The following is an 18,242-nucleotide window of genomic DNA, read 5'->3' as shown; positions in this document are numbered from 1 at the left end:
TTTACCAGTTGAAGAACATTTTCTTTTTTTTTTTAATTAAAAAAAATTTTTTTTTAATTTTTGGCTGCGTTGGGTCTTCATTGCTGCGCGGGCTTTCTCTACTTGCAGCAGGCTACTCTTCGTTGCGGTGTGAGGGCTTCTCATTGCAGTGGCTTCTCTTGTTGCGGAGCATGGGCTCTAGGCGCGTGGACTTAAGTAGTTGCAGCGTGTAGGCTCAGTAGTTGTGGCGCACGGGCTTAGTTGCTCTGCGGCATGTGGGATCTTCCCAGACCAGGGCTCGAACCCGTGTCCCCTGCATTGGCAGGTGGATTCTTAACTATTACACCACCAAGGAAGTCCAAGTTTAAGTTATCTTTGCAGTTCTTTTTATCTTTACACTGAATGTGTATATTCAGAGCATTGTTTTCCTAACTTGCTTGGATTATTTTTTCCCTATGCTAGCAGTCTATTATACCGTAATGTATGTATCTTAAGTGCACAGCCCATTAAATTTTAACATGTGTAAAAACCCATGATTCACTACCCAGATCAAGATACAGAACATTATCATAACCTCCATAAGTCCCTGTGCTCCTTTCCAGCCAGAAGAAGCTGCTTTCTGTAATCACTATAGATTTTGTTTTCTGTGTTCTTAGACTTCGTATAAATAAAAAGATATAATGTGACTTACTTCACTCTGTATAACAGACTCTAGGTCCATCCACCTCACTACAGATAGTTCAATTTCATTTCTTTTTATGGCTGAGTAATATTCCATTGTATATATGTGCCACATCTTCGTTATCCATTCATCTGTTGATGGACACTTAGGTTGCTTCCATGTCCTGGCTATTGTAAATAGAGCAGCAGTGAACATTGTGGTACATGTCTCTTTTTGAATTATGGTTTTCTCAGGGTATATGCCCAGTAGTGGGATTGCTGGGTCATATGGAAGTCAGAAAGAGAAAACAAATACAGTATGTTAACACATATGTATGGAATCTTAAAAAAACACAAAACAAAACTGGTTCTGATGAACCTAGGGGCAGGACAGGAATAAAGATGCAGACGTAGAGAATGGACTTGAGGACACGGGGAGGGGGAAGTGTAAGCTGGGATGAAGTGAAAGAGTAGCATTGACACATATACACTACCAAACATAAAATAGATAGCTAGTGGGAAGCAGCTGCATAGCACAGGGAGATCAGCTCGGTGCTTTGTGACCACCTAGAGGGGTGGGATAGGGAGGGTGGGAGGGAGATGCAAGAGGGAGGGGATATGGGGATATATGTATACGTATAGCCGATTCACTTTGTTATACAGCAGAAACTAATACAAGGTTGTAAAGCAATTATACTCCAATAAAGATGTTAAAAAAAAAAAGATATAATATGGATTGTTGGATGTTGAGTTTCTTATCCTTAACAGAATGCTTTTAAGTCTTATCCATGTGTATCAGTAGTTTAATGCTGAGTGGTATTCCAGTGTATGAATATAAAACTCTAATTTATCCATTGTCCTATTGATAGATATTGGATAGTTGGGAACCATTATAAGTAAGGTTGATAAGTCTTCTTGAGTGCATGTGCACTCAGAATTGCTAAGTCAAAGGGTAGGTGTTTATAAAAATTCTCAAAACTATTTCCCAAAGTGATTGTACCAATTTATACTCCCACCACTTGCTCCACATCCTTGCCAAAAGTACCTGTTGAAGTATTTTTTTAATTGAATATTTGTCTTTTTATTATTGACTTGTAGGTATTCTTTAAATGTTCTGGATATAATTCCTTTGTTTGGTACATATATTGCAAATATTCTCTCCCATTCTATGAGTTCCCTTTTTAATTTTTAAATGTTGTCTTTTGATGAGCAGTTTTTAATTTTGAGGACTTCTAATTTGTGTTTTTTGTGTTCAGGAATTCTTTGCCAACCTCATGGTCATGAAGTTTTCTCCTGTGTTTTCTTCTGAAAGCTTTATAGTTTTAGCTTTCATGTTTGGGTCTGTGTTCTAGCTTCAGTTAATTTTTGTTTTTGGTTGAGTTTAGGATCTTGGTTCAGTTTTTTCCCCACGTGGATATCCAGTTGCTCCAATGTCATTTAAAAAAAAAGACTTTGGATTTGCTTTGGTGTGTTTGCCAAAAATCAAAAGACTGTCTATGTGCAAGTCTATTTCTACATTCTGTTCTGTTTTATTGATCTTTTGGTTTATCCTTAAACAATACCACGATGTTGTAGGTGCTGTAACTTTACAGAAAGTCTTGAAATCCGGCAGTGTAAGTCTGCTAACTCAGTTGTTCTTTTCAAGGGTATCTTGGCTCATGTAGGTTGGATTTGATTATTATTTTCCTTCTGCGTGATTATGTAATCACTTTAATTACAGTTAGGTTTCTGTTCATATTCCATTTTAGTATTTTCCCCCATCTCTGTTGACTTATTCTTATATATTTAATATGTGTAATACTAAATGGTTCTAAGAGTCAAAGCTACACAAAAAGATATATTCAGAAGTGTCATCTCGTCCCCTTTCTACCCCAATCCCTCCCGCCTGCTGTAGGAAACTGATTCCATTGGTTTCTTCTTTATCCTTCCTGAGTTTCTTTTTGCAAAAATAAGCATATAAACACACACACTTGTGTGTCTATTTATATGTGTGTGTATATGTATACATAGATTTAACATCCCCCCCACCCTTTGTACACTCTTTTGCGGTTTGCTTTTTTCAGTTACTATGTACTGGAAATCACTTTATGTGCTTGGAGATTTTCTTATTCCTTTTTACAGCTGTAGAGCAGCCAGTATTTAATAAGCTCAATCTTGGCTGGCAGCTCAGCGCAAATATTAAACTTGAACTCTGTGTGCTGCATTTATTTCTGGGCTTTGCTGGGCCAGTTTCCTTTCTGCCATTTACAGGGGAGCTCACTAAACTCAGGACAGTCTGTGACCCTGGGTGGGCGGGAGTAGAACATGTTTCCCTATTCCATGTCTGTTTTGGACTCATCAGACCTGAGAACATTAACAAGTTTGGGGGAAAAAAAAGAAGTGGGAAGAGAAAGCGTTCAGGATGATCAATGTTTACACTCCCTTCATTTAATGAGTCTTGTCCTCAATTCCCCTTTTCCTGTGTTTCATGTGAAGTAGTGTGCTAACCAGTGTGCCGTGCAGCTGGTAATGAGTGTCTGTCACACTTTCACTCAGTCTTTCCCTCTAAAACAGGTTGCCCGGGAGAGTGGCCCACCCCACATGAAGAGCTTTGTGACCAGGGTGTCGGTTGGGGAGTTTGTGGGGGAAGGTGAAGGGAAGAGCAAGAAGATTTCAAAGAAAAATGCTGCTATAGCTGTTCTTGAGGAGCTGAAGAAGTTACCGCCCCTGCCTACAGTTGAGCGAGTGAAGCCCAGAATCAAAAAGAAAACAAAATCCATAGTCAGGGTAAGGACTTTCCTGAATGAAGAGGGCGTTTTCATGGCCCAGAGGCAGCTGGGGGGTTAGAAGGCTGGTGAAAGAGGGCGGGAGCTGGCAGGCACAGGCCCGGCCTCGGAGAGCCTTTACGGGGGCCACCTTGTGCTGCCCTCACAGGAGTCCCGGGTTAGGCAACCACAGGGACACTGTGCCGGCTTCAGTGGAGGCCTCTGCAGGCGGCCACGCCCGTCTGGGTGCGATCACAGGGAGGAGCTGTGTGTTGGCCGCCGCGCTGCCCATCTGCGGGGAGAATAGTTAAACTGCGCTGCCTCCGTCTCATTGCCCAGTGCGCGGTTCTGAACGCGCAGGAGATTCCTGGGCGGGGAGATGTCTGGGGCAGGCGTAGGAGTCAGACGTATACACCTTCTTCTTATTTTTGAGTCACGCTAAAGGACCTATCAAAAATTATTCTATCCCTCACCCTCCCAAAGAAGGGACAGGGGTCCATTCGGGGACATTTATGAATGCCAGGATCCGTTCTGATTGTCAGTATAGTTTCATGTTGTATCAAAATCCAAGTTTTTCTCACACACAAGTTAGCATTCTGTATGTGTGAAAGTTAGCATACTCTGGCAGTTCCCTTTTTCCACTTAAAGTATCCTCGAAATCGGTAAGTGGGTAAGGATTCACTGGCACGGAAGGTGGCCACCAGGAAGTAACTGTGGGATTTTTAGGTTCTTTCCACATGGCAATAGCTTGAATGTATTTTTTTTAATGGTTTCTGGATTTTGAGTCATTGTTAAGAAAGCTGGGAACCCATCCTTATAATGTAGACTTTTGGGAAGTTTTAGAAAGAGTTTGTTATATTTTTTCTACCTCTTCATTTACTATCATATGTTGACATTTATTGTTCAAAAGGAGACATTACAATGATGCTTGCCTACTAGTAGTGAATGTTGATGTTGGTTTGCTAAGAAGACCTTAAAATCACCTCAGAGCGATCATAGAAAATCATTAGGCATCTTTCAATTAAAAAAAGGTTTAAGAAAGATCTGATTAATTCTGAGCCGTTAGAACAACATAGAAGTAATCAACTGTCATGTCCTGGTCTCTGAATTGGCAAGGTCCTTTCTATGACTAACGTGGCACATGGTTTCTACATTCATTGTTCCTCAGCTACAAAGCAGCCCGGAATACGGCCAGGGGATGAACCCGATTAGCAGACTGGCCCAGATCCAGCAGGCAAAAAAGGAGAAGGAGCCAGAGTACCTCCTCCTCACTGAGCGAGGCCTCCCGCGCCGCAGGGAGTTTGTGATGCAGGTGGGTCAGCCGGCTTGTGGGCGGCCCTTCTCTGACTGCCTCCTGTCTCAGAGCCTGAGGTAGTCCAGGGGCCGGACGCCTTTCCCCAGGAGGCCAGGTCCAGTGGGCACTCCCTGCCACCAAATGTTACTGTTATTAGACCATGTTGCCTGCACTAATCTGATGCCTTAAAACGTGCTTGTCTGCACAGCACACATGCTGCTGTATCGACAGGTAGGAGCCTGGACTCACTGCGCCTGTTTAGAGGAGTGGGGGAATCGCGGGTAACTTTTTTTCTTTGTTACTTCTTGAAGGTTAATATTGTTCTTTTCAGAAGTTTTATAAATTATATAAAGGATCTATTTCTGCTCCTCCTCATCCTTCTGTAGAATCTGGAGTCTGGGGTTGGGTTTACACTTTAGATTTGTACAGAGTGTTTTTCCATGCACTTAGCTTATTAAACAGTTATTCACATGGGCAGCTGAATTTGTAATTTGAATTTAACAGTGTTTTCTGGTGAAAAACAGAATACTTCACTCTGCATAGCAGTTTACAGCTTTATAAACCACCATCAGTTAGCCTGGTGTGTTTCACCTCTGCAGTCAGAGGGCAGGAAGAGTAGTGATCCTTCCATGTACAAGAGAAAATTGCAGCTTGTTGAGAGGCTCAGTAATTTGCCTAGGATCAAACGGCTGGTAGATGCCCAGTTGGGATTCAACCTCAGGCCCCTCTTCACAGGCCAGGGAGGGTTTCCTTGACTCTTCTGTGACACAGGGCTTTTGGTTTTCGTCTGCGGTCAAGACCAGCTTGGAAGGGGATGGTAAGCAGTGATGTGTGCTGGAGTATGTTTAACAGCCAACTCTTAGGGGAAGGCAGTGTGTGCGGAGACTATACACGCATAGGCACACGTATTATATGTACATATGTGTATATTATAAATTTTACTAATAGGAAGCGTAGCATACAATTTACAAAAAATATGTAATACTCTTGTAAATTTCATACATCTGTAACTTCAGTGTGACAGTCACCAATAGCAGCGTTACAGAATGAGACTCAGGTGAATTCTTTATTCCTCTCAGGTTCAGCAAGGAGGTTTGCTCCTGTCATTGTTGAATAACTGTGGTACTAGCATGAGTACTGGTTGATATTTTTATTTACATTAACAACAAAGACATGTCAGAACTTCACTCATTTAAACAATATGAATGGCTTCTTTGCTGAATCAGATAATAATTTTCCAAGACTGGAAGTTTCAGCTTTTTGTATTAGTTATGTCATGGCTGCAGACTTGACAACAATTTAAAGCTTAATCTGCGTTATTAACCTTTTCTCCATCACTGAAGCTTAAGAATAGACAACAGTATAACTTAATCCTTGATAAGTAGTAGTTGCAGATTTCTGTGGTGTAAGTACTCTCACTGTGGCCATTTTCCGTCTGAGTTGGAAAGAGATGTGTAGCTGCATATTGACACCACACACACACAAGTGTAAAGAACCTCAAAAGCATAGACAATTGTAAAATGGAGTACAGTTAGGAAGTGATGAATTTGAAGTATTCATTACCTCTGTTTGTTAAAATAATTTGTTTAATTATAAGCTTATATACTTTAGTGTATAATAATAGCTACCTTTAACACCACCTCTCCAAATTCCTCAGGATTTCATAATGGGCTCTCACAGGCTGGTCCAAGCCAGCTCCAGGGCACCACTGTTAAGCCATCCATCTTCTGACCATTCTGAGTTCTTTTCAGTTCCTGACCAGTCTTTATTCTAAAGGGTTAAGCCCTGATCTGAGTTCTGCCTTCTTTACGCAGGTGAAGGTGGGAAACCACACTGCAGAAGGATCAGGCACCAATAAGAAGGTGGCCAAACGCAATGCAGCCGAGAACATGCTGGAAATCCTTGGTTTCAAAGTCCCACAGGCTCAGCCCACCAAACCAGCCCTCAAATCAGAGGAGAAGGTGACTGCTCAGGGCTCTGTGTCCTTGCTCTCTAATTGCAAGATGACCTTCTCACCTCAGGACTCTGACTCCTCCAGGGCTAAGCTTCCGGACAAGGCTTCATCCTCCTGGCAGTAAAGCAGCCCTGCTGAGCAGGGTCCTAGCATTTGCTTCATTATAATGTGGTCAGAAGGGGAGTTGCATGTCCATGGCTCCAAGCGTGGTGCTGGGTTAAGTCGTTACTGTTTCAGTATCTTTGTGGTCTGGGATGCTTGGTGGAGGGCAGCTCGCTCCTCTCCTTTTGTGGGATGACGGGTAATTAATTGGACTTGAAATTAATGAGTGTGTGATTCTATCATTTGTGCTCTTAGAGTGAGTCCTGCATAAAAGACTCATCAGCCTTAGGCTGTTGTTAGTTGTGGAACATGCTTGGGACACTGAGACAGTGTGATATTAGAGTCAGGGCCAAATCCATAGTTTCGATTTGGGATTTCTATCTCTTTATGAATTGAACATTAGACAAAAATGATCCCATATTGAAAATTGCACTTCTGCTGAGGTTGGTAAGCAGTACCCTCAATGAAAGCCTTGGCCGACCTTGTTTCCAGTCACTGGATGGTCCTTTCAGGATAAACTTGAAAACACCAGGACTGATTCAGTCGTGTCTGTCAGTCCTGTCAGCAGAGAGAAATGGCAGCAGCTGTGACCACATAGTTAATAACTGGGATCCCAGACACTCATCAGAGAATCTGTAGAGATCCTGGACTTGGCTTTGGGGGTTTTCATTCCAAAATCTTACAGAGCATCATAGGCACCTTTGCCTTCTCAGAAGGGAGACCTTTGTGTTTGGCAAAATTTTTATCTAGTAACATTTTCCCCCTACATTTGTTATCTTTGGATATGTCACCTTATCTTTTAGTCGGACATGTGCTCCAGGAAATATTCTTTGTTTATTTAATTATTTAGCATCAACCTAAAAGTTTCCTTCTTGGTCAGCTCTGTCAATCTAACATCTTCAGGCTCCTTCTGGTTAAACGTTCCCCGCTCTTCTTGTGAGCACAGAGCAGAGGCCCCATCCCTTAGATGCTGTTCGCAGACAGGCTGACGTGGCTGAGAGTGTGCTTTGGGAGAAAGCAGGGGGGCTCTGCTGTGGGCACATTGGCGGCACAAGCAGACCAGTGGGGGGGCCTTGGGAGAGGGCCTTTCTGCTAGTGCCCTCATAGTTTAAAAGTTTATAAACCAAGATTAGTGCTGGTTGGAGTTTGTTTAGTTTTGGACAGAAGGAACTAATTTTTCAACAGTTTGATTGATGCTCATGGCCTTTTTTTTTTTTTTTTTTTTAAAGACACCCATAAAGAAACCAGGGGATGGAAGAAAAGTAACGTTTTTTGAACCTGGCTCTGGGGATGAAAATGGGACTAGTAAGTGTGATGTTAATATTGTCTTGATCTGACTGTGATTCTGGGCTTTGCATGGTTCCTGGTAATAGCAGGTACCTAGGTAATGAGTTAGTGTTCAGTGCTTGGTTCTGCATTACCCCTGTGCTGTTGTGTGTGCTGGGGGAGGGCCAGCGTGGGGTTTTACAACATCTCTCCACGCGGCACGTGTGGACTTGAGTTGATTGGTCTGCATGTCCCTCCCCAGGCAATAAAGAGGATGAGTTCAGGATGCCTTATCTTAGTCATCAGCAGCTGCCTGCTGGAATTCTTCCCATGGTGCCCGAGGTTGCCCAGGCCGTAGGAGTCAGTCAAGGGCATCACACCAGAGAGTTCACCAGGGTCGCTCCGAACCCTGCCAAGGCCACGGTAACTGCCATGATAGCCCGTGAATTGCTGTATGGGGGCACCTCGCCTACAGCCGAGGCCATTTTAAAGAATGACATCTCTTCAGGCCACGTACCCCATGGACCTCTCACGAGACCCTCTGAGCAGCTGGACTATCTTTCCAGAGTCCAGGGATTCCAGGTAACTGTTGGGTCTGAGCCGTGTGGTCTGTACCTCAGTGCGGTCATCTCTGGTTTCTCTCAGTACTAAGTACCTTGTTTTTTAAATCAAGTTCTTTGTCTAGGGGGATGGTTGGGGGAAGCATGGTAAAGAGTGGTCCTGAGGAAGGGAGGAGACACGGGAAGTATTAGAACCCTGGATGGTAAGAGAATATCCTCAACCTTTGGTAATTTTTAAAAATCCAGGCCAACTGTAATAACAAAGCCTCGAATCCAGTGATAGTTACAAATTTAGACTTCAGTGAGAACAGATTCATTGTGCTGGCCCTTTTTCTACCTGCTAGGAAAGGACATGGCTTCTTCCAGACCAGGGTTTCTGAGTAGACATTTAGGTTCCTGGAAGATTCTGGAAGCTGGGGCCCTGGCATCCTGCCTGCAGCCCTCAGTGCCCCTTAGCAGCAGACCCCACTGTGAGTCTCTTGTGCGTGTTGAGTAGGAGTTGGTGTAGACAAGTCAGGCTGGGACCAGGGAGAGGTGTCATCTCTGTTCACTGGGCCCAGAGCCGCCGCCCTGTGCCCCGCTCGTACTCCCCGCCTTCCTATCCTTGCCTCAGTTTTCTTTTCCCCTTTAGGTTGAATACAAAGACTTCCCCAGGAACAACAAGAACGAATTTGTATCTCTTATCAATTGCTCCTCTCAGCCGCCCCTGATCAGCCATGGTATCGGAAAGGATGTGGAGTCCTGCCACGATATGGTATGTTACCCCGCACGGTGGGCCTGGCTCCAGCTTGTTGCTGGCCTCAGAAAGACAGGAAAAGGATTCTCCTGTAGACTTCGAGAACAGTTGATTGTTTTATAGGTTTCATATTTCTGAAGACTTTTCTTAGATTACTGGCTTGATTTCTCATTCTGTTGATCAGAACTCATGGGCTTTGGCCAACCCCTCTCCTCTCTTCCCTTGCTGACCTGAGAGGCGGACTTGGATCCTGGAACGCCTCCAGATCTGTATTCAGTTCATCTCTGACCAGAACAAGGAATTGCAGGCCCAAGTTCTGGCAACTTAGAAAGCCCCTTGTTTTGGTGTTCTGTTCAGATGAAATTATTATTGTAAGAAATACTAAAACGAAGAAAATGAATTGATTAAATTAATTGACATAAACTGTGGTATATTCACCTGATGTAATATAATGTCCCCATCATATTAATGTCACCGAGGGTAATGTATTCTAATTCTAACATGGAAACATGATAAGGTTTTATTTTAAAGCGGGATATAAAATTTGTACAGTCTGGTGACCACAGGTTAAAAATATTAGAAGGCAATATATAATAAAATTAACAGAGGTTGTGATTCAGTGAGGTAACCATGGATAACATTTTTTAATTTATATTTTTAATTAAAACTTCAAACATGAAAGGGTTATTTAGTGGGACCACTTGTTTTGTTGGGCAGTAGGAGAAGCCCTCGACTCGCTATTCAGTGTCGTATACTGTGCTCCTGAGCGGTGGCCATGGTTTGACTTCCCTTTTCATTCCTGCTAGGCTGCACTGAACATTTTAAAGTTGCTGTCTGAGTTGGACCAACAAAATACAGAGATGCCAAGAACAGGAAATGGACCAATGTCTGTGTGAGTGAGCTGATCTACATGGAAAGGCAGTTCTGTTCCTCATTTGCGTTAAATTCAAATTGTCTGCTCAACTTAGTAGTGAAATACTGTCTTAGTCACTTTCTGTCCCTTTGCCCTGAAAGGTTTCCAAGGTTTGGGCAGAGAGCTCTACTTTTTTTTTTTTTTAAGCTTTCAATAGGTAATACATTCACATGGTGCAAACGTCAAAATTATTTTAAAAGGTGTCCACAGTGATACGTCTTGCCCTCGTGCGTCCTCATCCATACCATTCTCTTCACCCCACCCAGAGGTCACACTTGTATTAGTTTCTTGTGTACCTTTCCTGTATGTTTCTTTATGCAGATACATTTCTTTCCTTATTTTCTTCCTTTTCCTCCTAGAGATAACATACTACATACCCATTCTCCTCTTTGCTGTTTTCACTTGATGGTGTATTCTGGGAAGACCTTAATCCAGTTATCATAAACTGGGGCCTGAACTATTGGACTTCTCGATGTCTGCTAGTTTCATTTTTAACATGGCTTAATTGTCTTAAATTTCAAAACTTGGGTCATTTTTGGTTTTTTTCTTCCTTAAAGGTGTGGGAGGTGCTGAACCTTATCTGGCCATGAACCATTGAAAAATCCCAACATATATACTGAAAATACTGAAACTGCTTTGAAAATTTGGAACTTCTGATACCTCCAGTGGGCCGAGAGACACGATGGGTGAAGGACTGGAGACAGCAGTGGTGAAGAAGGCGGGGCCCCGAGGAGGCAGCGGCATGGCCGCTGGCCTGTGCTATGGCTTCTCCTCACGCGGCAGCAGCTGCTGGGGGCCGGGCGGGCCTGCCAGGCACCCCAGCGCCACTGGGAAACCAGCGGGTCCACGCCCCAGGCACCCTAGCGCTTGGTTAGGGTGGGGGGTTATTTTTTGGTTTTGTTTTTTGGGGGTGGTTTTTTTGTTGTTGTTGTTTTTTCTTCTTGCTGTGTGAAAGAAGAAACAGAAAGCACGACCCCTTCTCAAACTGGCTCACTCAAACACTTTGGGACAAACCCTGGACACCACGCTGGAGAGAGGCCTTAGTCTGGCCCCAGAGCTGAAAGCACCAGAGAAAATCAAATGCTTCCTACTCAGCCTGAGCTGACCTTCTTGGCGTGCTCTGGCCCACACCTACCGCGGTACCCACACCGTCACCACTGCTCTCTTCCAAAAGAGATACGTATTCTTAGTTTCATTATTTTCTTTTGATTGAAATGACACTATATAAAATTTTCATTTGAGAGTTTCTCAGTTGTATTTAGTTACATAGCACAGTTTAGAAACTTGTCTGAGACTGACTTTATCAGTAATCTAACCGGCAAACATCATATCCGTGTGTATGTGGTTATACATTTTTATTTCATTGGACTAACCCAGGACCATTTCAGTGATGCAAATTGTGTGCCCTCTGGTTTAGCTGAAACAGTCCTGCACTTCTCAGAAACCTTGATGAAGTCTCCCATAGTTGTATAAATTGGACAATTTAGGAATTTTAAACTTTAAACGATCATTTGGTTCCTTTTCTATTTTATTTTTGTTAATGCAACAGGACTTAAAACAAATGAAGTTTGATCTTTGTTTTAAAGATTATTGTGTGTGTATATATATGTGTATATATATATACATACATATATATATATATATATATATATATATATATATATATATATATATATATATATGACTCTTGAAGACACATAGCTTTCACTACACTACAGGATATGATCTCCATGTAGCACATCTACAACTGCAGATTGATTTTCCTTGAGTGCTTTATACTGTTGATTACATCTCCATGTAGGGCTGAAAAGAATGACCCATGTTTATCTCTATAACTGTGTTGCTTTTGATGTCGTGTTGCTGTGCACAGAAAGGTGTGCAGCGAGGTCCTGCATATGGTCCAGATGAAAAGCACGGTAGCCTTGCGAGTTAAGTACTGCTTCGATTCATTGTTTACGCTGGAATTTTTTCTCCCCATGGAATGTAAGTAAAACTTAGTGTTTGTCACCAATAAATAGTAATACTAAATTTTTTTTGTTAATTTATTCTTAAATGCCACTACTGCTAGGTTGGTCCCTCCCAACCTGCCCCCTATCCTTTTTTTATTTTTAAGAAAAAAACTTTGTAATGCTTGTGATTCCATTTGGGCAAAATTCTGAAGCTCTGAAATAACTTTATATCAAACCATTGATCAATAAACAGCTACTAATGAATTTTTGGTCCTGTTGAGCAGTAACTGAAGCAGTAAGGGAAGATGTGAGGGCATGGAAGCATGGCGTGGGGGGCACTGCTGCCAGTGAGGGGCCAGTGGGTGCCCGGGTGAAGGGAGGCGCCTCTCATCTGAACCTGACATTGTCACCCAAAGAAATGACCGAGAGGAGGAGAGAGGCTTCCTGGTCACTTCCCTCAGGCGGGCTCGCGCTCGGAGGAGTAAAGGTGAGGTGTTGCCTTCTAGTCTGGCTGAGGAGTGGGCTGGTGGTTTTCTATTTTTTAATTTTAGAATATGCTCATAAAGGTGGTTCACTATAAAACCAGCCTGTGGATTGGACTGCAAGAAGCACCGAAAGTGAGCAGGTTATGGAAAAATGCTACAGGGTAGAAGGGGACTCGGCATGGCAGGGATAAAAGCAGTGAAAGGAAAGGCATTTTTCCCTTTCCAATCCTGGACTCAGCATTTCTGCAAGAAGCCTGGATCCTCTTTAGTGATAGATGACGTTTAGAAACCAAGATCTGGGTGCTCTGAGACCTCGCTGCTAGGGCTGTGTTGTGTCTGGGCCCTCTGAGTGGACAGCTAGGAAGTGTATCTGTATACACACACATCTGCCCATTTGTGTATCTATTTAAAAGCCATGTGTTGGTCCTGATACCTCTGGCACCTCAGGGTTCTTCACAGCCTTCCCTGCTGTTTTTAGCACCTTTTCCAGCATCGAGATTGTAGCCAATCTCCCAGCCTTGCCAGCCACTCCCTCCTCTCCTGCCCTGTGATCTTGCTGCCTCTGCCCAGCTCTCGCCTCCTTGCCTCACAGTGTGTCCAATTGGCGACCCTCCATGCTGTGAAGGGAAGATGGAAAGGGCTCGACAGTACAGTCTTAGAAGTAATTCATGACTTCTAATTGGCAGTCCAGTTGGCCCTCATTGACAGCACTCCAAGAAGGGGAAATTTCCTCTTAATATCTGGGGTATTGTTAGGAAGGATCTACAGGTTTCTTTGACAGGTTTTTTTGAAGGTGATGTATTTCTGGTTGCTTTGGAAAGCTGTACAGATGGGAGGTCCTTGACTATTCTTACACTGTAAACTCTCAAACTAGCCTTGCCTCTGTGAAGGCCCTGTAGCTGTCATCGCCTGCTGAGGACTCACTCACCTGCAGTATCTCTGTCTCAACAGGCTTTGAGAGAGCTGCCTGGGAATCGGGTTTGCACTAAGTTTTATCCCAACATGATCTCTAAGAGTTGCAAGAACTTTGACTCAAAACTAGCCCTTGGGACCATATGCAGTCCTGGTTTCCAGACTACAGGCAGGAAAGCAGACAGCACGGCACCTGAGAGGCAGGTCTGAAAAAATGAGAGCTGCGAGTCAGCCACGGTAAGACTAGTGGGTCTTAGGATTTGAGGAGCATCGATCCGCAAAGGTGGAGCAGCTCCTGTTGTCCTTGGGGAAGACAGACTTGGGATTCGGTCACCCCACAACAGGTGCACTGACATTAAGTCAATTTCATTAACTTCCTCTTATCACAGGGAGATATTAATGAGTAAGGATGATTTCCCCATAGCAGGGTTTTGTTCTGGTTTGTATGGTTTTTAAAGGCCTTCTTGAGCTGAGGAATGTGAACTGCAGCTCTTAAAAATGTGTCATTTCTCAATCTAGGTTTTGTTCCACAGTTCACTGAGCTAATGTGCACGGCTTTGCAGGGTGAACGCCCAGTGACGGAGACCTTGGCCTGGGTCCCAAGGTCTGTAGAGTCTGGGGTTCTTGTGACCCATGGGAAAAGATACCCGGCCATTCCCAAGAAGCAGTATGCTGCTGCTTGCTCTCTAGGAGCTAATAGGAGCTCAGTAGAATACGACCACCAGGAAATAAACCTGAGGATGGAGATGTGTAGCTGTGTTTGTATGAAACGTAACTCAGAGACTTCTGACATTACCGTCTCTGGTTTAAGTGCTTAAATGTCTGTGTGCCCTTAAAAACAGACAAGAAAAACTTAGTTAAAATTTCTAAATCCATAAATAATGGATTGTTGAGCACTTAAGCATTGCTGGATTGGCAGGGAGGAGTTAGCCAATTTTCTGAAATGGGCTTTTAAAGAGATGTGTGTTAAGATGCAAGGCTAACTCATAGACTGGAGGGGGGGGTGGTTTCTAGTCATCAAAGCAGCAGAGCTGTTTTCTTGGTATTTGGCACTGTGTGCTTGCAGTGGTGTGTTTAATGTATATATACAATGTATATATAGAATATACATAGGAAATTAATTTTTACAACTCCATATTCTAATCAGACTTCTTGGCATACCAATTATTAGGAAAAAGTATACGTAATTTGGGGAATTGGTACTGCTTTGCTTAACATGTGCTTAATAACTTGTTGAATATTTTAAAAGTAATTTCCTTTGTACATTCTTTTACAAATATTTTCATCAAAATCTACTTTGTTGGAAGTAGGCCTGCAATGACAAACTGTAAAGCAGTCTTTGTGTAGTGGTAATTTTAAAAAGGACTTCTAAAAGTAAACTGAAAAATTTTTAAGTTATCCCTAAAAGCCCTCTATCCAAACACAGATCCTATCATTTATTTCCACCCCCTTTCACACGCACTTCTTTCATGATTGTGTCTGCAGTGCACATGCAGTGGTGCCACCCATTGTAAAGCTGGACAATCTGGAGCTCGGTGGGCCCAGAGAGGATCAGGTATGCCCGTCCCCTGCTGCCCTCCTACAGAGCCAGCTGGATCCAGCCTTCAGCTCACTGTGGCTGTCCTCACTTCTTTAGGCTGCAGTAGAAGCAGTGATAGGGGTGTCTCTCTCTGACCTCTGACACTGCTGAGCCTGGATTCAGTAGTGGGCAGTTGGTGCCACTTTGGAATGAGAGCTAACAGAATCCTGTGTCACTCCCTCAGACTGTTCTTGCCTGCCTTTTTAATCGTGTATTGGCTCCAGCTGCCAAAAGCCTTCCCCAGGAAATGGCCTGAGATTCCCTTTTGGGCCTCTGTTTTACTGTGCAAATATCGCCGCCTCCCCACAGGTCTGTCTGCCTGGTGTCTCCGTCCTGTATGCTGAGCATATGCTCACCTGGTAGATTCAGAACGCATATCTGAAAATGCTCCTCTGGGCCCTAATAGCTTACTTTCCTCTCTGATTGGCTCCTTGGGTTCATGGACAAGAACAGTGTAAACCAGGTCGAATCCAGCTAAGAAAACTGGAGATGCTCAGACCTTCCCAAGCCCAGGGACCATGATATCTGGACATGTCGTATGGCTGTGTGTGGGGAGTTACGGCCTAGAGTGTTTGTTGGCAACCAGTGTGTCCTCTGAATCCCCAAAGCCTGAGCGGCCCCAGACCTGGCCCAACTCTTTCTAAGGTGGTTTGACCACCTTTGTCATTGTTCCCCTTGGCCAGGTAACATTTTCCCAAGGCCCCGAACGAGGAGCAGCCTGGTAGACGGTGGATTGGGTGTGGATAAGGCTTCTGTGCTGTGAAGAGCGCCTGTAAATAGATCACCTCACGAAGGGCCAGGATGCTGTAACGTAGGCGGGTGAATACCGACATGTAAGTAGCTGCTCAGAGACTGCAGTGCGGTCACTGCAGAAGTCAGTACCTTCTGTTGTTCTTGGAGCCCCGAGACAGACTCTGAAGCCGCTTGCTCCCAGGTGGTCTCTAGAGCCCCACAGCGCGGGGTGCCCGATGGAGAGGCGTCGGCCCGCTTCCCCGCTGGAGGCGTCCGGAGCCCTCCTCTTCCCCAGGCATCCTGCCTCCTGCCCCCTGCCCAGCCGTCAGGGCTCTCCTCCCTGGGCTGCAGACCCTAGTCCACCTCCAAGTCTCTCCCCAGACAAAGTGTGGAGACAGACGCCACGAGAACAGGAGTTCATGCCTGTCTCAGCTACAGCTGGAGGGCGTGGTTGAGTTCTGGAAGAGGCCCGCGAAGGCTGTGGCTCTTCTGGGCCCTAAAGCTGCCACAGCCGTCTTCCGCCTGCCACCCTTTGTTAATTTCCTATCTCTACAGTACGATCGCTTCGGACTTCTGAGGCCATGAACAGTGTTCACAGCTTCTGCCGTGCCTGCGTGTCTTTCTGACTGATGCGGTTTTTCTTGGCTTGTTCACCAGCTTGAGCATGAGCGTCAGCTCGTGGGAGGGCTTTTATAAGGCTGCTGGGTCCCTTTCCCAGATGTGCTGATGCCGTAGGTCTGGGGTCAAGAACGTGCACTTCTAATAAAGTCCCAGGTGATGTAGGTGTACTTTGAGAACAACTGTCCTCAAGCAGTGACACCCATGAAGTTGCTAGTGATTTTTTTTCTAATACAAAACATACAACTGTAAATGATACATGTTCCTTTGGATGGGCACCCCCAAATCCTTCGAATCATGCTGAGAAATGCTGCCTTTGGCTAAACAGAGGGCAGCTTTGGCCTCCCTGTTTTAGGCTCTGCACTGTGCTGTCCCAGCCCAGAGTCAGTCTGTCCGGGGACTACAGGCAGTGTCCTCAACAGCCTGTTAGGATGGGGGTTTGGAATGCTCAACCTGCAGCCGTTGGCTTAGTTCGTTGCCGCCACCCTGCTTCTCCTTGGGAAGGTTTCTCTGCAGGCACCATCGCAGAGACTTCTTCCAGCCTGAGATCCACAGTCACGACAGAGGCAGCCCTCTGTGTGGGGCTGGCTCCAGCTCAACTTTGGCTCTCAGGAGTGGGACTGTACGGCCTGCCTAGGACACTAAGCCCTGCTCTATCTGAGAGTGGCAGGACCTGGTGGGTGCTAGGTTCCTCCCCACTGCCCTACGGACCCACGAGGAGACAGTTTAGGATGTCTTCTCAGCCGACGTCTGCTGAGAAATCCAGTTTCCTGAGAGTAGCATTTCCCTCTCTAGACTCAGGAGGATTGATTCTTAACTGCTTGCCAAGGAGATGGACCATCTTTCTGACGCAAGGTAAACAAACCTCTCATTTTGCTTTCCACTTCTCCGGTCATCCTCCTTTTGCATCAGGTCTGAGAAACTTTCCCCTGACCTGTCTGCGGTGGCTCTTTCTTCCACGTTGTCAAGTTCTTCTCTCACATCATCCACTTTATAAGGGAGAAAGCAGACTTCTCCAACCACATGTGAGCTTTTAAAAAAGTCTTTATTACCTGTCATGCAGGAACCCCAGAGAAAGGTTGGTGGATGATGGCGGTTCTTCATAGTGTTTACCTCACAGTCATGCCCTTATTAACTGATTACCTGTTCCTAACTTTTGCAAAGCCATGGCATACTGGCCAAGTCCTGTGCTCCGGACGCCATGCTGCCTGGGTTTGAATCCCAGTTCCACCCAGCTGTGTGAGCTAGTAATTTCCTCCACCTCTCAGGAAGAAGGATTTGGACCTGTCACATTCTCAGACCAAAGACTCACATCTGGTTCTCAAGTTTCCATGAAACACTGGAAGAGGGAGGCTCAGCTGGGAGTCCTAGCAATCAACCTAAAGAAGCTGCGTGGCCCACGAGAGCCAGTGAGCTGTACAAAGAACATCTCAGAGAAGAGTGGAAGGGATCCCATGTAACACTCAGAATGAAGAAAGCTAAAAAAGACCAGTCAGGATCCAAATGTATCACAAGATAAAATGGGGCATGGTTTGCTCTGAGCAACTGACAGAATAGAGGGGAAAAACCAATCCATTTGACCTCGACTCTAAGAACATTCTCTTCTGATGGATGCAAAAGTCAAACCTTGAGAGGAAGAAATATAATCGCTACACACTGCCAGCTCCAGCTCTGAATACTATTCACACCATTGTAACAGTTCACATACTGTTTATCCGTTTTCACCTTTTAAAAGATACCTATGGATGAAGCACAGAAA

At 44.6% G+C, this 18,242-nt stretch overlaps 2 protein-coding genes across 25 annotated transcripts in view; both read left to right on the top strand.

Moving 5' to 3' along the window:
- STAU1 (staufen double-stranded RNA binding protein 1) overlaps positions 1-11,328 on the top strand; it is an 86,950-nt gene extending 75,622 nt beyond the window's left edge. For 19 of the 24 annotated variants that reach the window (XM_057529735.1, XM_007185336.3, XM_057529743.1 and 16 more), the window contains 8 exons: positions 3,175-3,405; positions 4,552-4,695; positions 6,492-6,638; positions 7,963-8,038; positions 8,262-8,581; positions 9,191-9,313; positions 10,102-10,187; positions 10,766-11,328. In XM_057529735.1, the coding sequence (XP_057385718.1) occupies positions 3,175-3,405; positions 4,552-4,695; positions 6,492-6,638; positions 7,963-8,038; positions 8,262-8,581; positions 9,191-9,313; positions 10,102-10,187; positions 10,766-10,781 (1,143 nt within the window). In that variant the 3' untranslated portion in view covers positions 10,782-11,328. The remainder of the gene's footprint in view (positions 1-3,174; positions 3,406-4,551; positions 4,696-6,491; positions 6,639-7,962; positions 8,039-8,261; positions 8,582-9,190; positions 9,314-10,101; positions 10,188-10,765) is intronic. The other 5 variants (XM_057529736.1, XM_057529739.1, XM_057529747.1 and 2 more) reach the window with 2 other exon arrangements.
- A 5,372-nt stretch (positions 11,329-16,700) lies between these two features.
- Positions 16,701-18,039, top strand: LOC130704931 (uncharacterized). The gene is made up of 2 exons (XM_057529753.1): positions 16,701-17,338; positions 17,752-18,039. The coding sequence occupies exons 1-2, from the start codon at positions 16,915-16,917 to the stop codon at positions 18,000-18,002; spliced, it is 675 nt and encodes a 224-aa protein (XP_057385736.1). The 5' UTR covers positions 16,701-16,914; the 3' UTR covers positions 18,003-18,039.
- The last annotated feature ends 203 nt before the right edge of the window (positions 18,040-18,242 follow it).

Source organism: Balaenoptera acutorostrata, chromosome 15 (genome assembly GCF_949987535.1).
Source record: "Balaenoptera acutorostrata chromosome 15, mBalAcu1.1, whole genome shotgun sequence".
Classification (NCBI taxonomy): Eukaryota; Metazoa; Chordata; class Mammalia; order Artiodactyla; family Balaenopteridae; genus Balaenoptera; species Balaenoptera acutorostrata.
Note: the sequence above shows the minus strand (reverse complement) of the source record. Positions and strands in the feature narration are given on the sequence as shown.